The 23,533-nt window shown below is 49.3% G+C and overlaps 1 protein-coding gene across 1 annotated transcript in view; it reads left to right on the forward strand.

Annotated features, from left to right (window-relative positions):
* Window positions 1-23,533, forward strand: part of LOC122380717 — a 73,192-nt gene that overhangs the window by 31,588 nt on the left and 18,071 nt on the right. Inside the window, exons 2-3 of the mRNA XM_043364121.1 lie at window positions 3,442-3,587; window positions 4,237-4,337. Coding sequence (XP_043220056.1) covers window positions 3,452-3,587; window positions 4,237-4,337 — 237 coding nt within the window. The 5' untranslated portion in view covers window positions 3,442-3,451. The remainder of the gene's footprint in view (window positions 1-3,441; window positions 3,588-4,236; window positions 4,338-23,533) is intronic.

The following is a 23,533-nucleotide window of genomic DNA, read 5'->3' on the forward strand; positions in this document are numbered from 1 at the left end:
TATTGTGCAGGTAAGGCGTGTGAAAATCGGGTAATTCATAAAGACTAGGATGCACGGAGTCGTCTAGTTTTGTTTCACTTGTCATTAAAGTGTCGATGCTGTTGTGGTTGACAAAAGCCGACAATTCGTCTATTTTTGATGGCGTACTGTTGATGTTCACGTGACATAAATTTAATTGTTTGATGTTTGGTCCTGGATTTTTCTGGATTTTTCACGATTTTACCTTCAGTGAAATCTGACGCTTGTGTAGCACTCAGATGAAAGATTGTGCGTAATCCTGACAGAGTTTGTTACGAGAGACGCCTATAGTTTGAGGTTTAAAGTCCATGCTACTAAAAGCCTAATTTCAGGTGTTTGAAATAATCTTAAACCGACCTGAGACCTCGGAACTCAACTTAAAGGTACTCATCAGAAGCGTCTCGTCTCGTTACTTTGTTTGCTGCCTCGCCCGTTTCGCTGCGCCTCGAGCTATGGGCTATGGGCTATGGGTTCTCCAGCTATGGGCTGGGAAAGTTACCCCCCTCCCACCCCCCCCCACCCCCCACCCAGCAAGTGGTGTGTGGCGAAATACTCCAGCAACTGCCGGTTTTACCCTCGCCCGTATTGGTGTTTTGCTAGCCTCAAACGTATGGGGGGTCCGTTGGAACCCCCCTTGCCGTTTGGCCCCTGATCGAGCTAGAGCTTCGAGAAAAAACGAGCGTGTTGCTCGTGACGAGAGGAAGCCGGTGATACCCAATTTTAAGGTCCTAGGTCATTGGGTTGACTTTCCAGGTCAGGTCAATGACCCAAAAGTCGGGAAAATCGGGACCTGTTAGAACATCGTAAAATGAGGTTGCTACGGTTTTTTCGGGATGCTGATCACGAATTTCATGTTAGTTTTGATCACAGATGATGTCTTAATGCATTTAGGCTTGGTCAGGTCAGGTCAGGTTAGGCCAACCAGTAGACATCCTGCCAGGTATTCAATGCTAGTACGTGTCAACCGTTACTGACAGCTTCGTAACATGTTACGAAGACACCAAAACGACTTCGTAAATGCTCAAATGGTTGCTAAATTCGAAATCAGCTCCTAAAACTAGCATAGAAACATGTAAAACTCGAAGAAGTGAACTGAGGTCATCAAAGGTCAGTGACCTGACCTGACCTTCAGGTGACCTTGACGCCCACCATAATGCATGGGACCGGTATCATATCACATGTTTGAACGCCTGAAACCGCAAAAAGACTGCAAACGCGCGGTAATACGAGCCGACATACGCCGGATCGCGATTCCGGCCAAACATGGTCTCGAAAAATAGGCCACAGGTCAACGTTCATTTGGGAAAGGATCATGAAATATTAGGGGTAGGTGTAAAATTGATTGATTCGAGGGTACTGAAAGTTGAATCGGTCCGTTCGATCCCCCTCCCCCTATACGGGCGAGGGTTAAGTAATTTGAATTTCATTTGCAGTTTTCAATTTGATTTACGAATTATGTTCCGGCAGCTATTGTCAAAATAAGCAGAATGCAACTCTATGTACCAAGCGCCACTTCGTTCCCCGGCCCGCAGGGAGCGAGAATGTAACTAGTCAGGCACGGCCTTGGCCGTTTCCTCTGGGGCCGCGCCGTCTGCCGAGGGAGGGGAGACCTTGCCCAGTCTGAGGGAGGGGGACGACGGCGCCACCGGGACGCCCGTCGCTTCGAGACCAGCGCTCACTGTATAAACAAGCAAAAAACGCTGGCCGTGCAAAGTTTGTCTGTGCTTTGACAGAGGAGGCATCTAGCGGAATATTTCGTAACTACGAAAACTTCTAACAAAGATGTCGCTTGAAGCGCAGTTGAGATTGTAGGTTTTGATCCAACTGAAAATTGACATCTCAAGGACGACGAAATAATAAGAATTGATATGAAATGGTTTTGTATGATGCGTACTTTGATTAATGCCATTAATTTTCCACTGCCTTTTGTGTGAAACGATTTTGTACCTTGCGATTTTGTATGACACGATTTTGTATGTTGCGCTTTTGTATGTTTTGACTGTCCCCTACCCGGCCTGTTTTGTAGGTTTTGCGCGTTGTATGTTACGATTTTGTATGCTTTGTTGATTGTATGATAAGATTTTGTATGCTTTGATATGGAGCCGAACTGAACAGTTCGTCTAAACGCCTTGGCAATTACGTAAGGTGTGTGAAATCCACGGTTCGCACATCACAATCACCGCGAAATCTCAACGGCACTTTATTACCTACATATAAGATAGATCTGAGTGTTTCGGATGTGCTATGCACAGCAACTGCCCAAATGCATCCTGAACATTTTATCAATCGTATATTAATTATCGATACAATCGCAAAGGAATTACGGCATTGTTTGTCTTGCCTTATACCTATCATTATGTAACTCTTGTCACTTCAGTTTCTTAAAGCAAAGATATGCACGTCCTGTCAATGCCACTTAATTGCATTGAACTTGACTAGCTTTAACAAAAATGAATATTGCTAAATGCTAATTCCTGTTTATGTACTTCCTTGTCTGAGTGTTGTCATCAATGACTGGCTGTGGCTTACACCAGACTGAACAAACCAGTTTGTAGCACTTGTATGTCCACTTGCACTGGTTTTTCGGGCAGTGCATTGTCTCACGGATGGATACCGATCCGAGCATCCGATCGTTACATCTGCGTAGCCATCTAAGACGTAACATCTGCGGTTTGACATTGTCCTGTCGTACCACACAGGATTTATTTGACCGGCTTCTATTCCAGTGTGTGATCTGCATGCTTATATCGTTGCATTGTTCTGAATGCGGTTCCAGTAGCGAGATTTACTGGTTGTTTGACACTGTCTTACGCAGCCTGACAATAGCCGTTTTCACGACGGCCATCTGGTACACATTTGGTGCACATTTGGTACAGGTTAGGTGCAGATTTAGTCAAATTAGGTTCAGTGTATCTCTCAGTAGCTATCAGTTAGGGTTGCGCTAATTGCTTATATGCCTGTTTTGTCATATTATCAGAGAGTATCATCGATCAAAACACTGAAATAAAGATGAAGATATTTGCCGTAAAAGAGATAAGGTGCAGATTTGGTCAAATTAGGTGCACTCGCCAAATAGCCCGTCGTGAAAACGGCTAATATGTACTGACAAAGCTGCAGTCACTTGTGGTCTCCTGTAGGTACTTATTTTTCATTGAAACCCCCTGACCCCTCCATTGTTTTTATCTACTTCCTTCTGTTCTGGTCGGTAAATTTCTCTGATAGTCCCCTGTACATACATACTGTCTGATGGTTTTTCTTTGACCATTCACGTCCCAGTCTGATGATTTGCCTTTGATTCTCCTCAGTCCCTGTCTGACGGTTTCATCTGACCTTCCCTGTCTTGTCTGCTAGTTTCCTCTGACCATCACTAGTCCAAGTCTGAGTCTATCGGTCTGTCTCTGACGGTCTCCCTCCATACGACAGCTCTCCAGCCATGTCTACCGCCGCCATCCGCCTATCGGTGCTCCTGGCTCTGGTCGGCTGTTGGGCCGGCTCGTCCCAGGCACAGGACACCCTCTGTCGCGTCACTCCCGACGATCCAGACGGCGACTGTATCATCGGCGAGGCCCGTAAGTCGCCCCCGCCCCCGCCCCCGCCTCCACCCGGCACGGCCCCACAACTCGGCTTAGTGGTCCGGGCCCGGCTGCTGCTGCAGGGAGAGCTGCGTTACACAAGCTGTCTAGACGGGTCCCAAAAGAGAGGGAGAAGCATACAAGATTGAACAGAGAATAGAATGATAGGTGGGGCACATAATAGAAGAGGAAATGGCATCCTCTGCCGTATTGTGAGCTATGACTCGAGAACGCCGGCGAGTTGTAAGGTATCCGTCAACTCAAAAACTGGCAACTACCCAAAGGCGTGAAAGTGTTCGGTCAGATATGGTGTAACGATGTGACCCGCAATTTAGCAATGCATTTTTGCAAGCGTGTTTTTCAGGCGACAATAACTGCAGGAGAAGATTCCAGCAACTGACATTACAGTTCTGTAATTGATGGCAATGACTTTGGTTGGCTTCAGCAGCAGTAAAAACCTTAGCACAAGGCATATCATTGCATTCTTCATGATGGTAATGATAACCATGCTCGTTACTTAACTTAATGCACAAGTGCATAACTGCATAGTGCACAGCGACTGTTACACTGCTACTATCGTCATGTGATATTGTTAACAAACTGTGACGCCACAGTGACCTCACTGAACTCTGACGCGTCTCGCCAGGGGTGGACTATCCGACTCTGCTGGCGCGGCCGCCGACATCCTTCAACTGCGACGAGTACGAGTACCCGGGCCTCTACGCTGACGTCGAGGCGGACTGCCAGGTGAGTGGTGACGTAACGTCAGCTGACGTGACGTCACACAGGGTGGCAGTGACGTCAGGTGACCGGTAAGGTCGCCGGCGGCCGCACGTGCGCAAATCTATTGGCCGTATCGGGCAAAGTGGTCTGACGGCTTCCATACGGGATAATCCTCGGGGCACCGAGACTTTTGAGTGGTAGCACGTCAGCGCCGATTGCCTCAGCACCGGCAACACTTCTCGCGTAAAATTGTGGTGTGTGTTTGATGCGTTATCGCACTCACCTCGTAATATTTCGTCGAATGTATTCACCAAAGTCACTTTTACTTATCTCTTGCTTCATTGGTTTATATAATGCCTGCTTATCTTATAGGGAGAATTGATGTAGCGGTCGTGACAACTCCCATTGGGTCACGGAGTGGCCCATAGTGTGTTATTAGGCTCGTGCACGTGCAGTGGCCGGTCGGCGGCTCGCGCTCGGCACCGTGCCCACCCCAGGGGTGAAGGATGCAGGGGAGGGGGACTGTGTCACAGGCTGCAAACTGTCGCCGTAAATCTCCCACTTGAGTTACACCTTGACCAAATCGGCCACGGCCTTGGCAACAAACATCGCATGTGCAATATCTGCTCATAAAGTATTTCCATGGATTATTGTGCGAGTAACTAAACAATTAAGTTGTATGTTCAATGCTCAAAACAAATGAAATAGGTACAGCAAAAATGGCAAATTAGCGATCGGATTATGCCAATCTTATAAACGCGTAAGCTGTTATTAAATTAAATACTCCACGAATGCCACATGCCACAACCGCTAACACCAATCTGCTATATCTCATGGAAGCTGCATCGATATGCCAAGAAGGCTGCTAACGGCGGCGTTCCTATAATGTGCATTTCGGGAGGATCAAGTGCCACCAAGGCCGCCCCTGGCCCCGCGCGCCGGCCCCAGCACTGAGCTGGCACCGTGTAATGCTATGTTGGCCAGACAGCGCTACCTATTAACCCTCATCCCCGACGATTAGTGTACGTTCTCAAGGATTAGCGTCCGATGAGGTACCAATCGACGGGATGGCACAACAGCTACATGCATGCTCTGGCTGCAGAGTAAATTGTAGGGGTTAGGGGGCGTGACAGTGACCCCCAGCTGATGAGCGGACACGCTTCCCTTTCACAGCGAGATGAGGCTGAATACTCTGTAAATCCACTGAATGGCACAAGGTTTGTGTGTCGTGAATACACCTCAGTGTATTTGCTGTTGTGATTTATTTCATTGGGTTACCTTCGCCGGCACCGAACAGTTCTGGAAAACGGCGCTGCTGAAGTCGTGATTTTTTGGTGATGCTTTTGCAAACAGAAATGATATATTGCAAAGATGTCATGCCGCTGTGGTTAAATTGCTTTGTTGCGCGTCTACAGAGGCGGATCCAGCTCAGAGTTTTCGGGGGGGGGCAAACCATAACAATTAATCGATTCTTTCCATGCATCGTCCATAGGCGTAATGCTAAAATTATGCCGTTTGGGGGGGCAAATGCCCATTTTGCCCCCCCCCCCACCTGGATCCGCCACTGCGCGTCGAGGTGTATACTTTAGAACAATGTCCAGATAGATGTCACTTTCCTATTTGACTGTCCCTCGACGGGAGTTAACTAGATCATCTTAGTCTCGTCACGGTACAGCTTGTGAGCACGTACGTACGTAGGGGAAGTTGGGGCAATGCCGGAGTTGGGGCAAAGCCGAAATTCGAGATATTTCGAAAACCGTACGACATGGATGCCACCTGTCAGTGATGCTCTGAAGCTTAAGTGACTACCAATTATCGCATGTTTGTTACCAGTCGTCATTCGGAATACTTCGGCTGTGAGGGCGCCAAGAGCGTTTTCAAGGTACGTTTCCTTTGTACTACATGCGTCTTCGAAGCTGCATTTCCTACTCATTATGCTACCGTTTGTCTGGCCAATTCGGTCAAGTACCTAATCTTCAGCACGTCTTTGCACAAGTGTGCTGCCTATTTGAAATTTATGCAGCACGTTGAAAAGTTATGGGCCTGCAAATGAAAGTATGGCTGGCTGGGGTAATGCCGAAAACGTGCAATTACGCGCGTTAAAACACGCTACGTGAACTTTACCGCTGTAGAATGGCAACGCGTATTTTTAGTCACACAAATTACACTTTTAAAGGAAGACTGCCACCTTCAAAAAGTTTTCTCAGATCGGCCTATGATTTATTCCCTGGACAAAACAAAATTTTAGAATTCACCTGACAAAGTATCATCACGTGAATCGCGAAAAAAATTGTCGATTATCATACAATTATCAATCGGTTAATGTCTAGCGACAATGTTTACACATCACTAGACTTCAAGGTCATAAGATTTTATTTGAAAAAGTAAGGTATTTTATGATTTACTAATACTAGAGGTACAGGTTTACGCGATAACTGTATGTTTTGATATGTATGATTAACGGATGCATTAGTTTGCGTGTAGAAACTTGCATTTTTATTGGTATTATTTGTGAAGAACTGGGTAACTGCTTTTAATTGAACTAAGTATGATGGTGATGCATGCAAGTTGTTCGAGCCCTTTGTAAGTTAGGATGTTACTCAATTCAACCCTACCCTACCCTACCCTACCCTACCCTACCCTACCCTACCCTACCCTACCCTACCCTACCCTACCCTACCCTACCCTTACACTACCCTACCCTACCCTACCCTACCCTACCCTACCCTACCCAACCCTACCCTACCCCTACACTACCCTACCCTACCCTACCCTACCCTTACACTACCCTACCCTACCATACCATACCCTTCCCTACCCTTACCCTTACCCCTACCCCTACACTACCCTACCCTACCCTACCATACCATACCCTACCCTACCCTACCCTCCCCTACCCTACCCTACCCTACCCTTACACTACCCTACCCTACCCTTACCCTACCCTACCCTACCCCACCCCTACCCTACCCTACCCTACCCTACCATACCCTACCCTACCATACCCTACCCCTACACTACCCTACCCTACCCTTCCCTTCCCTACCCTACCCTAACCTTACACTACCCTACCCTACCCTACCCTCACCCTACCCTACCCTACCCTACCCCTACCCTACCCTACCCTACCCTATCCTACCCTTACACTACCCTACCCTACCCCTACCCTATCCTACCCCTTCCCTACCCTACCCTAGTCCCTACACTACCCTACTACCCTACCCTACCTTACCCTACCCTACCCTTACACTACCCTACCCTACCCTACCCTTACCCTACCCTACCTTACCCTACCCTACCTTACCCTACACTACCCTAACCTACCCTACCCTACCCTACCCTACCCCTACACTAGGCCCGGGCAGCGCTTGTCGAACAGCACTGCGGATCCGAAGGTTGGGACTTTAATTGTGAAAAACCGCCCGCCCGCCGCCAAACGCAAACACCGCAAAACGCACGCCTAAAACGCAAACGCAAACTTCGCAAAAAAAAAACAATCGCCCGCCCGCCGAAAACCGCAGAAAAAACGCAAAAAACGCCGCAAAAAAGCCCGTCCGCCGCAAAACGCAAACACCGAAAAAAAAACGCAAACACCGCCGCCTCAAAAAACGCCCGCATCGCCCGCCGCCAACGGCGAAACGGCGCAAAAAAAACGGCCGCCCGCCGCAAACCGCAACAACGCAAATAACGCCCGGCCGCCGGCAACCGCAAAACGCCGCAAAAAACGGCCGCCCGCCGCAAACCACAAAAAACGCCGCAAAAAACGGCCGCCCGCCGCAAACCGCAACAACGCCGCAAAAAAACGGCCGCCCGCCGCAAACCGCAAAACGCCGCAAAAAAAACGGCCGCCCACCGCAAACCGCCGCTGAAACGGCCGTCCGCCGCCAAACGCAAACACCGCAAAAACACCCGCATCGCCCGCCCGCCCGCCGCCAAACACAAAAACCGCAAAAAACGCAAACACCGCCGCAAAAAACGCCCGCAACGCCCGCACGCCCGCCGCCAACCGCAAAACGCCGCAAAGAACGGCCGCCCGCCGCCAAACGCAAACACCGCCAAAAACGCAAAAACGGCCGCCCGCCGTCAAACGCAAACACCGAAGAAACGCAAACACCGCCGCAAAAAAAGCGCCCGCCGTAGGCAAAACGCAAACACTGACGCATTAAGACAAATATGGCGCCCTGCGGCAAATGTGGTGCATTCATATCTGCCGTTTAAGCAGCCATCCCTTAATTACAGCGCATCCTAATCGTCCAATGTTCGACAAAGTTACGCACATTCTGCGCTTTGCGGCAAAAATGGCGCTTTGAGACAAACGTGGCGCACTGCAACAAACATGGCGCATTCGTTCATGTCGCTTAACAATTCATCCATCCACCAAATTTGAACCCAATCGGACCATATTTGAGAAAGTTATGGACGTTTGAATATTTCACGATAAAATATCTCCGCAAAGGAGGAGCCCAGCTGAATACGTGTGCCACGTGACCACTGGTGATGAAAGCAGGACCTGTCCCCTCACCGACTGACCCAATTTAGTGTTCTTGGCTGGTTCTGTTTCCACGTTATACGGCCACCAGTTGGACAAAACACCATTATGTTGGAGGTACTCGGCTCAAACACGTGGCCACGTGGCACGTGCCAGACCTTTGACAGCTTAACGGCTCACGCCACGTCATGACCAATATAAGTGGCCATCGGCATGTAAAAGATGACCCCGGCCGGTGTCACCGTCTCTGAAGAGTGGACGGCTAAACTTGAAAAACGGGAAAATTTAGGGAAATTTCACCTTTCTAATATATAATTTCCCTAGAATTTTAAATTTTTCATTTTACAAAAAATCCGAGATAGCAGTTTTCTAGCACCGTTCATTCTCTGTCTATACCCGTTTTCAGATCGACTCTATCATAAAAACTGACGGCCTGACGGCTATTTCCCCCATTCCTTGCATTTCACAATGCGAGTGTATTTAAGAACAAAAATTGACCCCGTGCCACGGCACGTGCAATAGCACGTGCGCCACATGACCACCAGTGCTACAAGCTGGACTCATCTGCTCACCGGCTGCACTGATTTGGTGTCGCTAGATGAAGTCGTTTCCACGCCATAGGACCCCCAGTTGGTCAATGTCGGATTTTCCCGGAGGTTACCCCATCAAACACGTTTGCACGTGGCACGTGCTTTTCAATCGCCCCATATCTGACCCATACCACGTGGTAGCCGACACCCCGGGGCACAACATATTGGAACATTTTCAAAATCTAACGTGGAAATTTTTGGCAAAATCGATTTGAAAATAATTTTTCGAATTCGCCTTAGGCTCAACATGGGGTAACTATCCGTCCCGATTACCCCAAGGAAGTATAATTATATTTTAAACGGCATCCACCGGCAGGTGGAGTCCCGACCCGAGAACCCATCCTAAAAAAAAAAATCCATTTCTAACGTGGCGTTTTTGCGCAAATCGCATTTTAAATTTTTCCCCATGTTAACCTTATGGGAAAATGCACGTGCCGATTACCCCAAAACAGGTTAATTATATTTCAAGCGACCGATGCCAGCCGGTAGCTCCCCCATAGGGGACCAAACGCTGAAAATGGCAAGAAATTCTACCGTGCCGTTTTTGCGGGAGTCAAAATGTCCCAAATCGCGGCAGAAACGCTAAACACCCCCCTAGAGAGGAAGCTCAGGTTGGGATTTTCAATAGAAAATCACAATTCTAAAGAATAGTGATTTGTCTTTATTGAAAAGTCCCAACCTTCGGATAGGCCCGGGCAGCGCTTATCGAACAGCACTGCGGATCCGAAGGTTGGGACTTTAATTGTGAAAAACCGCCCGCCCGCCGCAAAACGCAAACACCGCAAAACGCGCAAAACGCACGCCCAAAACGCCAACGCAAATGTCGCAAAAAAACCAAAAAAATCGCCCGCCCGCCGAAAACCGCAGAAAAAAAACGCACAAAATGCCGCAAAAAACGCGCGTCCGCCGCAGAACGCAAACACCGCCGCCGCAAAAAAACGCCCGCATCGCCTGCCGCCAACCGCGAAACGCCGCAAAAAACGGCCGCACGCCGCGAACCGCAAAACGCCGCAAAAAACGGCCGCCCGCCGCAAACCGCCAAACGCCACAAAAAAAAAACGACCGCCCGCCGCCCGCCGCTAACCGCAAATAACGAACGCCGTAAAAAAACGGCCGCCCGCCGCAAACCACAAAACGGCCGCCCGCCGCAAACCGCAAAATGCCGCAAAAAAAACGGCCGCCCGCCTCAAACCGCCGCTAAAACGGCCGCCCGCCGCCAAACGCAAACAGCAAAAATACCCGCATCGCCCGCCCGCCCGCCGTCAAACACAAAAACCGCAAAAAACGCAAACACCGCCGCAAAAAACGCCCGCAACGCACGCACGCCCGCCGCCAACCGCAAAACGCCGCAAAAAACGGCCGCCCGCCGCCAAACGCAAACACCGCCAAAAACGCAAAAACGGCCGCCCGCCGTCAAATGCAAACACCGAAAAAACGCAAACACCGCCGCAAAAAAAACGCCCGCCGTAGGCAAAACGCAAACACTGACGCATTAAGACAAATATGGCGCCTTGCGGCAAGTGTGGTGCATTCATATCTGCCGTTTAAGCAGCAATCCCTCAATCAAAGCGCACCCTAATCGTCCCATGTTCGACAAAGTTACGCACATTCTGCGATTTGCGGCAAAAATGGCGCTTTGAGACAAACGTGGCGCACTGCAACAAACATGGCGCATTCGTTCATGTCGGTTAACAATTCATCCACCCACCAAATTTTAGCCCAATCGGACTTAAACTTACAAAGTTATGTACATTTGAATATTTCACTATAAAATATCTCCGCAGCGGAGGTGCCCAGATTTGCACGTGTGCCACGTGACCACCGGTCGTGCAAGCAGGGCTTGTCCCCTCACCGATTGTTCCATTTCAGGCTTCCTGACTGCTGCTGTTTTCGTGCTATAAGGCCACAAGTTGGCTTATACACGATAATCTGGGAGGTACTCGACTCAAACACGTGGCCACGTGGCACGTGCCGGACCTGTGACAGCTTCACCGTTCACGCCACGTAATGACCCATCGACGTAGCCATCAGCATGTAAAAGATTATCCCGGCCGGTGTCACCGTTGATGAACAGTGGACGGCTAAACTCGAAAAACGAGAAAATTTAGGGAAATTTCACCTTTCTAATATATAATTTCCCTAGAATTTTTAATTTCTCATTTTACAAAAAATCCGAGATAGCAGTTTTCTAGCACCGTTCATTCTGTGTCTATACCCGTATTCAGATCGACTCTATCATAAAAACTGACGGCCTGACGGCTATTTCCCCCATTCCTTGCATTTCACAATGTTGGTGTATTTAAGAACAAAAATTGACCCCGTGCCACGGCACGTGCAATAGCACGTGCGCCACGTGACCACTGGTGCGACAAGCTGGACTCATCTGCTCACCGGCTGCACTGATTTGGTGTCGCTAGGTGGAGTGGTTTCGGAGCCATAGGACCCCCAGTTGGCCAATGTCGGATTTTCCCGGAGGTTACCCCATCAAACACGTTTGCACGTGGCACGTGCTTTTCAATCGCCCCATATCTGACCCATACCATGTGGTAGCCGACACCCCGGGGCAGAACATATTGGAACTTTTTCAAAATCTAACGTGGAATTTTTTTGCAAAATCGATTTGAAAATAATTTTTTGAAATCGCCATAGGCTCAGCATGGGGTAACTGTCCTTAACGATTACCCAAAATTTTGTTAATTATATTTTAAATAATTACCATCATGAGGTGGGGTCCCGGCCCGAGATTCGACCCTAAAAATATAATTCATTTCTAACGTGGAGTTTTTGCGCAAATCGCATTTTAAATTTTTCCCCATGTTAACCCTATGGGAAAATGCACGTGCCGATTACCCCAAAACGGGTTAATTATATTTCAAGCGACCGATGCCAGCTGGTAGCTCCCCGATACGGGACCAAACGCTGAAAATGGCAAGAAAATCTATCGAGCCGTTTTCGCGGGGATCAAAATGACCAAAATCGCGGCAGAAACGCTAAACACCCCCCTAGAGAGGTAGCTCAGGTTGGGATTTTCAATAGAAAATCACAATTCTAAAGAATAGTGATTGTCTAATTGAAAAGTCCCAACCTTCGGATAGGCCCGGGCAGCGCTTGTCGAACAGCACTGCGGATCCGAAGGTTGGGACTTGAATTGTGAAAAACCGCCCGCCCGCCGCCAAACGCAAACACCGCAAAACGCGCAAAACGGACGCCAAAACGCCAACGCAAATGCCGCAAAAAAATCGCCCGCGAAAACCGCAAAAAAAACTCAAAAAACGCAGCAAAAAAATCAAAACCGCCCGCATCGCACGCACCCCAAACGCCAAAAAACGCCCGTCCGCCGCAAAACGCGAAAACCGCAAAAAAACGCAAACCCCGCCGCCGCAAAAAAAAACCGCATCGCCCGCCGCCAACCGCGAAACGCCGCAAAAAACGACCGCCCGCCGCAAACCGCAACACCGCAAATAACGGCCGGCCGCCGGCGACCGCAAAACGCTGCAGAAAGCCGCCCGCCGCAAACCGCAAAACGCCGCAAAAGAAACGGCCAACCGCCACACACCGCCGCAAAAACGGCCGCCCGCCGCCAAACGCAAACACCGCAAAAACACCCGCATCGCCCGCCCGCCCGCCGCCAAACACAAAAACCGCAAAAAACGCAAACACCGCCGCAAAAAAACGCCCGCAACGCCCGCCGCCAACCGCAAAACGCCGCAAAAAAAACGGCCGCCCGCCGCCAAACGCAAACACCGCAAAAAAAAACGCAAAAAACGGCCGCCCACCGCCTAACACCGGAAAAACGCAAACACCGCCACAAAAAAACGACCGCCGTCCGTTAAACGCAAACACTGACGCCATTGACCTCTATTGACCTCTATTAGGTATTATAGAGGTCAATGACTGACGCATTAAGACAAATATGGCGCTCTGCGGCAAATGTGGTGCATTCATATCTGCCGTTTAAGCAGCCATCCCTTAATTACAGCGCATCCTAATCGTCCAATGTTCGACAAAGATACGCACATTCTGCGATTTGCGGCAAAAATGGCGCTTTGAGACAAACGTGGCGCACTGAGTCAAACGTGGCGCATTTGTTCCTGTCGCTTAACATTTCATCCACCCACCAAATTCTAGCCTAATCGGACTTAAACTGACAATGTTATGCACATTTGAATATTTCACTGTAAGATATCTCCGCAAAGGAGGTGCCCAAATTTGCACGTGTGCCATGTGACCGCCGGTGGTGTAAGCAGGACTTGTCCCCTCACTGATTGCACCATTTCAGTGTTCCTGGCTTGTGCTGTTTTCGTGCTATAAGGCCACAAATCGGCAAACACACGATAATCTGGGAGGTACGCGACTCAAACACGTGGCCACGTGGCACGTGCCGGACCTCTGATAGCTTCACCGCTCACGCCACGTGATGACCCATCGACGTGGCCATCAGCATGTAAAAGATGACCCCGGCCGGTGTCACCGTCTCTGAACAGTGGACGGCTAAACTCGAAAAACGGGAAAATTTAGGGAAATTTCACCTTTGAATATATAATTTCCCCAGAATTTTGAATTTTTCATTTTACAAAAAATCCGAGATAGCAGTTTTTTAGCCCCCTTCATTCTGTGCCTATACCCGTTTTCAGATCGACCCTATCATAAAACCTGACGGCCTGACGGCTATTTCCCCCATTCCTTGCATTTCACAATGCTAGTATATTTAAGCACCAAAATTGACCCCGTGCCACGGCACGTGCAATAGCACGTGGGCCACGTGACCACTAGTGCGACAAGCTGGACTCATCTGCTCACCGGCTGCACTGATTTGGTGTCGCTAGGTGGAGTGGTTTCCACGCCATAGGACCCCCAGTTGGCCAATGTCGCATTTACCACGAGGTTACCCCATCAAACACGTTTGCACGTGGCACGTGCTTTTCAATCGCCCCATATCTGACCCATACCACGTGGTAGCCGACACCCCGGGACACAACATATTCGAACATTTTCAAAATCTAACGTGGAAATTTTTGGCAAAATCGATTTGAAAATAATTTTTCGAAAATGCCATAGGCTCAACATGGGGTAACTGTCGGCGTCGATTACCCGAAATTTTGTCATTTATATTTTAAATAATTACCCCCAGAAGGTGAGGTGCCAGCCAAAGAACTGACCCTAAAAATGTGGACAAATATTACTGAACAGATTTTGCGCAAATCGCATTTTCAATTTTTCCCCATGTTAACCCTATGGGAAAATGCACGTGCCGATTACCCCAAAACGGGTTAATTATATTTCAAGCAACCGGTACCAGCCGGTAGCTCCCCCATAGGGGACCAAACGCTGAAAATGGCAAGAAAATCTAACGAGCCGTTTTCGAGGGTATCAAGATGTCCTAAATCGCGGCAGAAACGCTAAACACCCCCCTAGAGAGGTAGCTCAGGTTGGGATTTTCAATAGAAAATCACAATTCTAAAGAATAGTGATTGTTCTTAATTGAAAAGTCCCAACCTTCGGATACCGCCGCCAAACGTAAACACCGCAAAACGCGCAAAACGCACGCCTAAAACGCCAACGCAAACTTGGCAAAAAAAAAAACAATCGCCCGCCCGCCGAAAACCGCAGAAAAAAAAACGCACAAAATGCCGCAAAAAACGCGCGTCCGCAAAACGCAAACACCGCAAAAAACGCAAACACCGCTGCCGCAAAAAAACGCCCGCATCGCCCGCTGCCAACCGCGAAACGCCGCAAAAAACGGCCGCACGCTGCGAACCGCAAAACGCCGCAAAAACGGCCGCCCGCCGCAAACCGCTAAACGCCGCAAAAAGCGACCGCCCGCCGCCCGCCGCTAACCGCAAATAACGGCCGGCCGCCGGCAACCGCAAAACGCCGTAAAAAACGGCCGCCCGCCGCAAACCACAAAACGCGGCAAAAAACGGCCGCCCGCCGCAAACCGCAAAACGCCGCAAAAAACGGCCGCCCGCCGCAAACCGCCGCTAAAACGGCCGCCCGCCGCCAAACGCAAACAGCAAAAACACCCGCATCGCCCGCCCGCCCGCCGCCAAGCACAAAAAACGCAAAAACGCAAACATCGCCGCAAAAAAACGCCCGCAACGCACGCACGCCCGCCGCCAACCGCAAAACGCCGCAAAAAACGGCCGCCCGCCGCCAAACGCAAACACCGCCAAAAACGCAAAAACGGCCCACGCCGTCAAACGCAAACACCGAAAAAAAACGCAAACACCGCCGCAAAAAACGCCCGCCGTAGGCAAAACGCAAACGCTGACGCATTAAGACAAATATGGCGCCCTGCGGCAAATGTGTTGCATTCATATCTGCCGTTTAAGCAGCCATCCCTTAATTACAGCGCATCCTAATCGTCCAATGTTCGACAAAGTTACGCACATTCTGCGCTTTGCGGCAAAAATGGCGCTTTGAGACAAACGTGGCGCACTGCAACAAACATGGCGCATTCGTTCATGTCGCTTAACAATTCATCCACCCACCAAATTCTAGCCCAATCGGACTTAAACTGAAAAAGCTATGTACATTTGGATATTTCACTATAAAATATCTCCGCAACGGAGGTGCCCAAGTTTGTACGTGTGCCACGTGACCACCGGTGGTGCAAGCAGGACTTGTCCCCTCACTCATTGCACCATTTCAGTGTTCCTGGCTTGTGCTGTTTTCGTGCTATAAGGCCACAAATCGGCAAACACACGATAATCTGGGAGGTACGCGACTCAAACACGTGGCCACGTGGCACGTGCCGGACCTCTGATAGCTTCACCGCTCACGCCACGTGATGACCCATCGACGTGGCCATCAGCATGTAAAAGATGACCCCGGCCGGTGTCACCGTCTCTGAACAGTGGACGGCTAAACTCGAAAAACGGGAAAATTTAGGGAAATTTCACCTTTCGAATATATAATGTCCCCAGAATTTGAAAATTTTTCATTTTACCAAAAATCCGAGATAGCAGTTTTTTAGACCCCTTCATTCTGTGCCTATACCCGTTTTCAGATCGACCCTATCATAAAAACTGACGGCCTCACGGGTATTTCCCCATTCCTTGCATTTCACAATGTTGGTGTATTTAAGAACAAAAATTGACCCCGTGCCACGGCACGTGCAATAGCACGTGCGCCACGTGACCGCTGGTGCGACAAGCTGGACTCATCTGCTCACCGGCTGCGTTGATTTGGTGTCGCTAGGTGGAGTGGTTTCCAAGCCATAGGACCCCCAGTTGGCCAATGTCGGATTTTCCCGGAGGTTACCCCATCAAACACGTTTGCACGTGGCACGTGCTTTTCAATCGCCCCATATCTGACCCATACCATGTGGTAGCCGACACCCCGGGGCACAACATATTGGAACTTTTTCAAAATCTAACGTGGAAATTTTTGGCAAAATCGATTTGAAAATAATTTTTCGAAATCGCCATAGGCTCAACATGGGGTAACTGTCCGTCACGATTACCCGAAATTGTACCCTATGATTTTTAAATAATTACCCCCAGAAGGTGAGGTGTCAGCCCGAGAGCCGACCCTAAAAATGTGGGCAAATATTACTGAACAGATTTTCCGTAAATCGCATTTTTAATTTTTCCCCATGTTAACCCTATGGGAAAATGCACGTGCCGATTACCCCAAAACGTGTCAATTATATTTCTTGTAACTTGCCCAGCAGGTAGCTCCCCCACACGGGACCAAACGGTGAAAATGGCAAGAAAATCTAACGAGCCGTTTCGGCGGCGATCAAAATGACCAAAATCGCGGCAGAAACGCTAAACACCCCCCTAGAGAGGTAGCTCAGGTTGGGATTTTCAATAGAAAATCACAATTCTAAAGAATAGTGATTTGTCTTAATTGAAAAGTCCCAACCTTCGGATACCCAATCCAACATAAACTGACAAAGTTGTTTATTTGAATATTTCACTATAAAATATCTCCGCAACGGAGGTGCCCAGATTTGCACGTGTGTAGAAAATCACAATTCTAAAGAATAGTGATTGTTCTTAATTGAAAAGTCCCAACCTTCGGATACCCAATCCAACATAAACTGACAAAGTTGTTTATTTGAATATTTCACTATAAAATATCTCCGCAACGGAGGTGCCCAGATTTGCACGTGTGCCACGTGACCACCGGTGGTGTAAACAGGACTTGTCCCCTCACCGACTGACCCAATTTAGTGTTCTTGGCTGGTTCTGTTTCCACGCTATACGGCCACCAGTTGGCCAAAACACCAATATGTGGGAGGTACTTGGCTCAAACACGTGGCCACGTGGCACGTGCCGGACCTCTGACAGCTTAACGGCTCACGCCACGTCATGACCAATACAAGTGGCCATCGGCATGTAAAAGACGACCCCGGCCGGTGTCATCGTCACTGAACAGTGGACGGCTAAAGTCCAAAAACGGGAAAATTTAGGGAAATTTCACCTTTCGAATATATAATTTCCCCAGAATTTTGAATTTTTCATTTTACAAAAAATCCGAGATAGCAGTTTTCTAGCACCGCTCATTCTGTGTCTATACCCGTTTTCAGATCGACTCTATCATAAAAACTGACGGCCTGACGGCTATTTCCCCCATTCCTTGCATTTCACAATGCTAGTATTTTTAAGCACCAAAATTGACCCCGTGCCACGGCACGTGCAATAGCACGTGCGCCACGTGACCACTAGTGCGACAAGCTGGACTCATCTGCTCACCGGCTGCACTGATTTGGTGTCGCTAGGTAGAGTGGTTTCTGAGCCATAGGACCCCAAGTTGGCCAATGTCGGATTTTCCCGGAGGTTACCCCATCAAACACGTTTGCACGTGGCACGTGCTTTTCAATCGCCCCATATCTGACCAATACCATGTGGTAGCCGACACCCAGGTGCACAACATATTGGAAGATTTTCAAAATCTAACGTGGAAATTTTTGTTAAAATCGATTTGAAAATTATTTTTCGAATTCGCCGTAGGCTCAACATGGGGTAACTGTCCTTCCCGATTACCCGAAATTGTACCCTATGATTTTTAAATAATTAACACCAAAAGTTGAGGTGCCAGCCCAAGATCCGACCCTAAAAATATCAGCAAATATAATTGACGAAATTTTTCGCAAATCGAATTTCCAATTTTCCCCCATGTTAACCCTATGGGAAAATGCACGTGCCGATTACCCCAAAACGTGTCAATTATATTTTTTGTAACTTTGCCAGCCGGTAGCTCCCCCACACGGGACCAAACGCTGAAAATGGCAAGAAAATCTAACGAGCCGTTTTCGAGGGTATCAAGATGACCAAAATCGCGGCCGAAACGCTAAACACCCCCCTAGAGAGGTAGCTCAGGTTGGGATTTTCAATAGAAAATCACAATTCTAAAGAATAGTGATTGTTCTTAATTGAAAAGTCCCAACCTTCGGATAGGCCCGGGCAGCGCTTGTCGAACAGCACTGCGGATCCGAAGGTTGGGACTTTAATTGTGAAAAACCGCCCGCCCGCCGCCAAACGCAAAACCGCAAAACGACGCCTAAAACGCAAACGCAAACTTCGCAAAAAAAAACAATCGCCCGCCCGCCAAAAACCGCAGAAAAAAAAACGCCGCAAAAAACGCCCGTCCGCCGCAAAACGCAAACACCGCCTCCGCAAAAAACGCATCGCCCGCCGCCAACCGCGCAACGCCGCAAAAAACGGACGCCCGCCGCAAAACGCAAATTCGCAAATAACGGCCGGCCGCCGGCAACCGCAAAACGCCGCAAAAAACGGCCGCCCACCGCAAACCGCAAAACGCCGCAAAAAAAACGGCCGCCCGCCGCAAACCGCCGCAAAAAAAAACGGCCGCCCGCCGCAAACCGCAAAACGCCGCAAAAAAAACGGCCGCCCACCGCAAACCGCCGCTAAAACGGCCGCCCGCCGCCAAACGCAAACACCGCAAAAACACCCGCATCGCCCGCCCGCCCGCCGCCAAACACAAAAACCGCAAACACCACCGCAAAAAAAAACGCCCGCAACGCACGCACGCCCGCCGCCAACCGCAAAACACCGCAAAAAACGGCCGCCCGCCGCCAAACGCAAACACCGCCAAAAACGCAAAAACGGCCGCCCGCCGTCAAACGCAAACCCCGAAAAAACGCAAACGCCGCCGCAAAAAAAACGCCCGCCGTAGGCAAAACGCAAACACTGACGCATTAAGACAAATATGGCGCCCTGCGGCAAATGTGGTGCATTCATATCTGCCGTTTAAGCAGCCATCCCTTAATTACAGCGCATCCTAATCGTCCAATGTTCGACAAAGTTAAGCACATTCTGCGCTTTGCGGCAAAAATGGCGCTTTGAGACAAACGTGGCGCACTGCAACAGACATGGCGCATTCGTTCATGTCGCTTAACAATTCATCCACCCACCAAATTCTAGCCCAATCGGACTTAAACTTACAAAGTTATGCACATTTGAATATTTCACTATAAAATATCTCCGCCACGAAGGTGCCCATCTTCGCACGTGTGCCACGTAACCACTGGTGGTGTAAGCAGGACTTGTCCCCTCGCCGGTTGCACCATTTCAGGCTTCCTGACTGGTGCTGTTTTCGTGCTATAACGCCACAAATCGGCAAACACACGATAATCTGGGAGGTGCGCGACTCAAACACGTGGCCACGTGGCACGTGCCGGACCTCTGATAGCTTCACCGCTCACGCCACGTGATGACCCATCGACGTGGCCACCAGCATGTAAAAGATGACCCCGGCCGGTGTCACCGTCTCTGAACAGTGGACGGCTAAACTCGAAAAACGGGAAAATTTAGGGAAATTTCACCTTTCGAATATATAATTTCCCCAGAATTTTAAATTTTTCATGTTACAAAAAATCCGAGATAGCAGTTTTTTAGCCTCCTTCATTCTGTGCCTATACCCGTTTTCAGATCGACCCTATCATAAAAACTGACGGCCTGACGGCTATTTCCCCCATTCCTTGCATTTCACAATGCTAGTATATTTAAGCACCAAAATTGACCACGTGCCACGGCACGTGCAATTGCACGTGCGCCACGTGACCACTAGTGCGACAAGCTGGACTCATCTGCTCACCGGCTACACTGATTTGGTGTCGCTAGATGAAGTCGTTTCCGCGCCATAGAACCCCGAGTAGGCCAATGTCGGATTTTCCCGGAGGTTACCCCATCAAACACGTTTGCACGTGGCACGTGCTTTTCAATCGCCCCATATCTGACCCATACCACGTGGTAGCCAACACCCCGGTGCACAACATATTGGAACTTTTTCAAAATCTAACGTGGAAATTTTTGGCAAAATCGATTTGAAAATAATTTTTCAAAATTGCCATAGGCTCAACATGGGGTAACTATCCGTCCCGATTACCCGAAACTGTACCCTATGATTTTTAAATAACTAACATCAAAAGGTGAGGTGCCCGGCCGAGATCCGATCCTAAAAATATCAGCAAATATAATTGACGAAATTTTTCGCAAATCGAATTTCCAATTTTCCCCCATGTTAAGTGTTAACCCTATGGGAAAATGCACGTGCCGATTACCCCAAAACGGGTTAATTATATTTCAAGCGACCGATGCCAGCCGGTAGCTCCCCCACACGGGACCAAACGCTGAAAATAGCAAAAAATTCTACCGTGCCGTTTTCTTCCCTATCAAGATGTCCTAAATCGCGGCAGAAACGCTAAACACCCCCCTAGAGAGGTAGCTCAGGTTGGGATTTTCAATAGAAAATCACAATTCTAAAGAATAGTGATTGTTCTTAATTGAAAAGTCCCAACCTTCGGATAGGCCCGGGCAGCGCTTATCGAACAGCACTGCGGATCCGAAGGTTGGGACTTTAATTGTGAAAAACCGCCCGCCCGCCGCAAAACGCAAACACCGCAAAACGCGCAAAACGCACGCCGAAAGCGCCAACGCAAACTTCGCAAAAAAACAATCGCACGCCCGCCGAAAACCGCAGAAAAAACGCACAAAATGCCGCAAAAAAAACGCGCGTCCGCCGCAAAACACAAACACCGCAAAAACGCAAACACCGCCGCCGCAAAAAAAACGCCCGCATCGCCCGCCGCCGACCGCGAAACGCCGCAAAAAACGGCCGCACGCCGCGAACCGCAAAACGCCGCAAAAACGGCCGCCCGCCGCAAACCACTAAACGCCGCAAAAAACGACCGCCCGCCGCTAACCGCAAATAACGGCCGGCCGCCGGCAACCGCAAAACGCCGTGAAAAACGGCCGCCCACCGCAAACCACAAAACGCCGCAAAAAACGGCCGCCCGCCGCAAACCGCAAAACGCCGCAAAAAACGGTCGCCCGCCGCAAACCGCCGCTAAAACGGCCGCCCGCCGCCAAACGCAAACAGCAAAAACACCCGCATCGCCCGCCCGCCCGCCGCCAAACACAAAAACCACAAAAAACGCAAACACTGCCGCAAAAAACGCCCGCAACGCACGCACGCCCGCCGCCAACCGCAAAACGCCGCAAAAAACGACCTCCCGCCGCCAAACGCAACCACCGCCAAAAACGCAAAAACGGCCGCCCGCCGTCAAACGCAAACACCGAAAAAAACGCAAACACCGCCGCAAAAAAACGCCCGCCGTAGGCAAAACGCAAACACTGACGCATTAAGACAAATATGGCGCCATGCGGCAAATGTGGTGCATTCATATCTGCCGTTTAAGCAGCCATCCCTTAATTACAGCGCATCATAATCGTCCAATGTTCGACAAGGTTACGCACATTCTGCGCTTTGCGGCAAAAATGGCGCTTTGAGACAAACGTGGCGCACTGCAACAAACATGGCGCATTCGTTCATGTCGCTTAACAATTCATCCACCCACCAAATTCTAGCCCAATCGGACTTCAACTTACAAAGTTATGTACATTTGAACATTTCACTATAAAATATCTCCGCAACGGAGGTGCCCAGATTTGCACGTGTGCCACGTGACCACTGGTGGTGCAAGCAGGACTTGTCCCCTCACTGATTGCACCATTTCAGTGTTCCTGGCTTGTGCTGTTTTCGTGCTATAAGGCCACAAGTCGGCAAACACACGATAATCTGGGAGGTACGCGACTCAAACACGTGGCCACGTGGCACGTGCCGGACCTTTGATAGCTTCACCGTTCACACCACGTGATGACCCATCGACGTGGCCATCAGCATATAAAAGATGACCCCGGCCGGTGTCACCGTCCCTGAACAGTGGACGGCTGAAGTCGAAAAATGGGAAAATTTAGGGAAATTTCACCTTTCGAATATATAATTTCCCCAGAATTTCGAATTTTTCATTTTACAAAAAATCCGAGATAGCAGTTTTTTAGCCCCCTTCATTCTGTGCCTATACCCGTTTTCAGATCGACCCTATCATAAAAACAGACGGCCTGACGGCTATTTCCCCCATTCCTTGCATTTCACAATGCTAATATATTTAAGCACCAAAATTGATCCCGTGCCACGGCACGTGCAATAGCACGTGCGCCACGTTACCACTAGTGCGACAAGCTGGACTCATCTGCTCACCGGCTGCGTTGATTTGGTGTCGGTAGGTGGAGTGGTTTCCACGCCATAGGACCCCAAGTTGGCCAATGTCGGATTTTCCCGGAGGTTACCCCATCAAACACGTTTGCACGTGGCACGTGCTTTTCAATCGCCCCATATCTGACCCATACCATGTGGTAGCCGACACCCCGGTGCACAACATATTGAAACTTTTTCAAAATCTAACGTGGAAATTTTTTGCAAAATCGATTTGAAAATAATTTTTCGAATTCGCCATAGGCTCAACATGGGGTAACTGTTTGTGACGATTACCCGAAATTTTGTCAATTATATTTTAAATAATTACCACCGTCAGTTGGGGTGCCAGCCCGAGATCCGACCCTAAAAATATCAGCAAATATAATTGACGAAATTTTTCGCAAATCAAATTTCCAATTTTCCCCCATGTTAACCCTATGGGAAAATGCACGTGCCGATTACCCCAAAACGGGTTAATTATATTTCAAGCGACCGATGCCAGCCGGTAGCTCCCCGATACGGGACCAAACGCTGAAAATGGCAAGCAATTCTACCGTGCCGTTTTCGCGGGGATCAAAATGTCCCAATTTCCGGCAGAAACGCAAATGTCCCCCTAGAGAGGTAGCTCAGGT

This window comes from Amphibalanus amphitrite, unplaced genomic scaffold (genome assembly GCF_019059575.1).
Source record: "Amphibalanus amphitrite isolate SeventyFive unplaced genomic scaffold, NRLGWU_Aamphi_draft 000105F_arrow, whole genome shotgun sequence".
Classification (NCBI taxonomy): domain Eukaryota; kingdom Metazoa; phylum Arthropoda; class Thecostraca; order Balanomorpha; family Balanidae; genus Amphibalanus; species Amphibalanus amphitrite.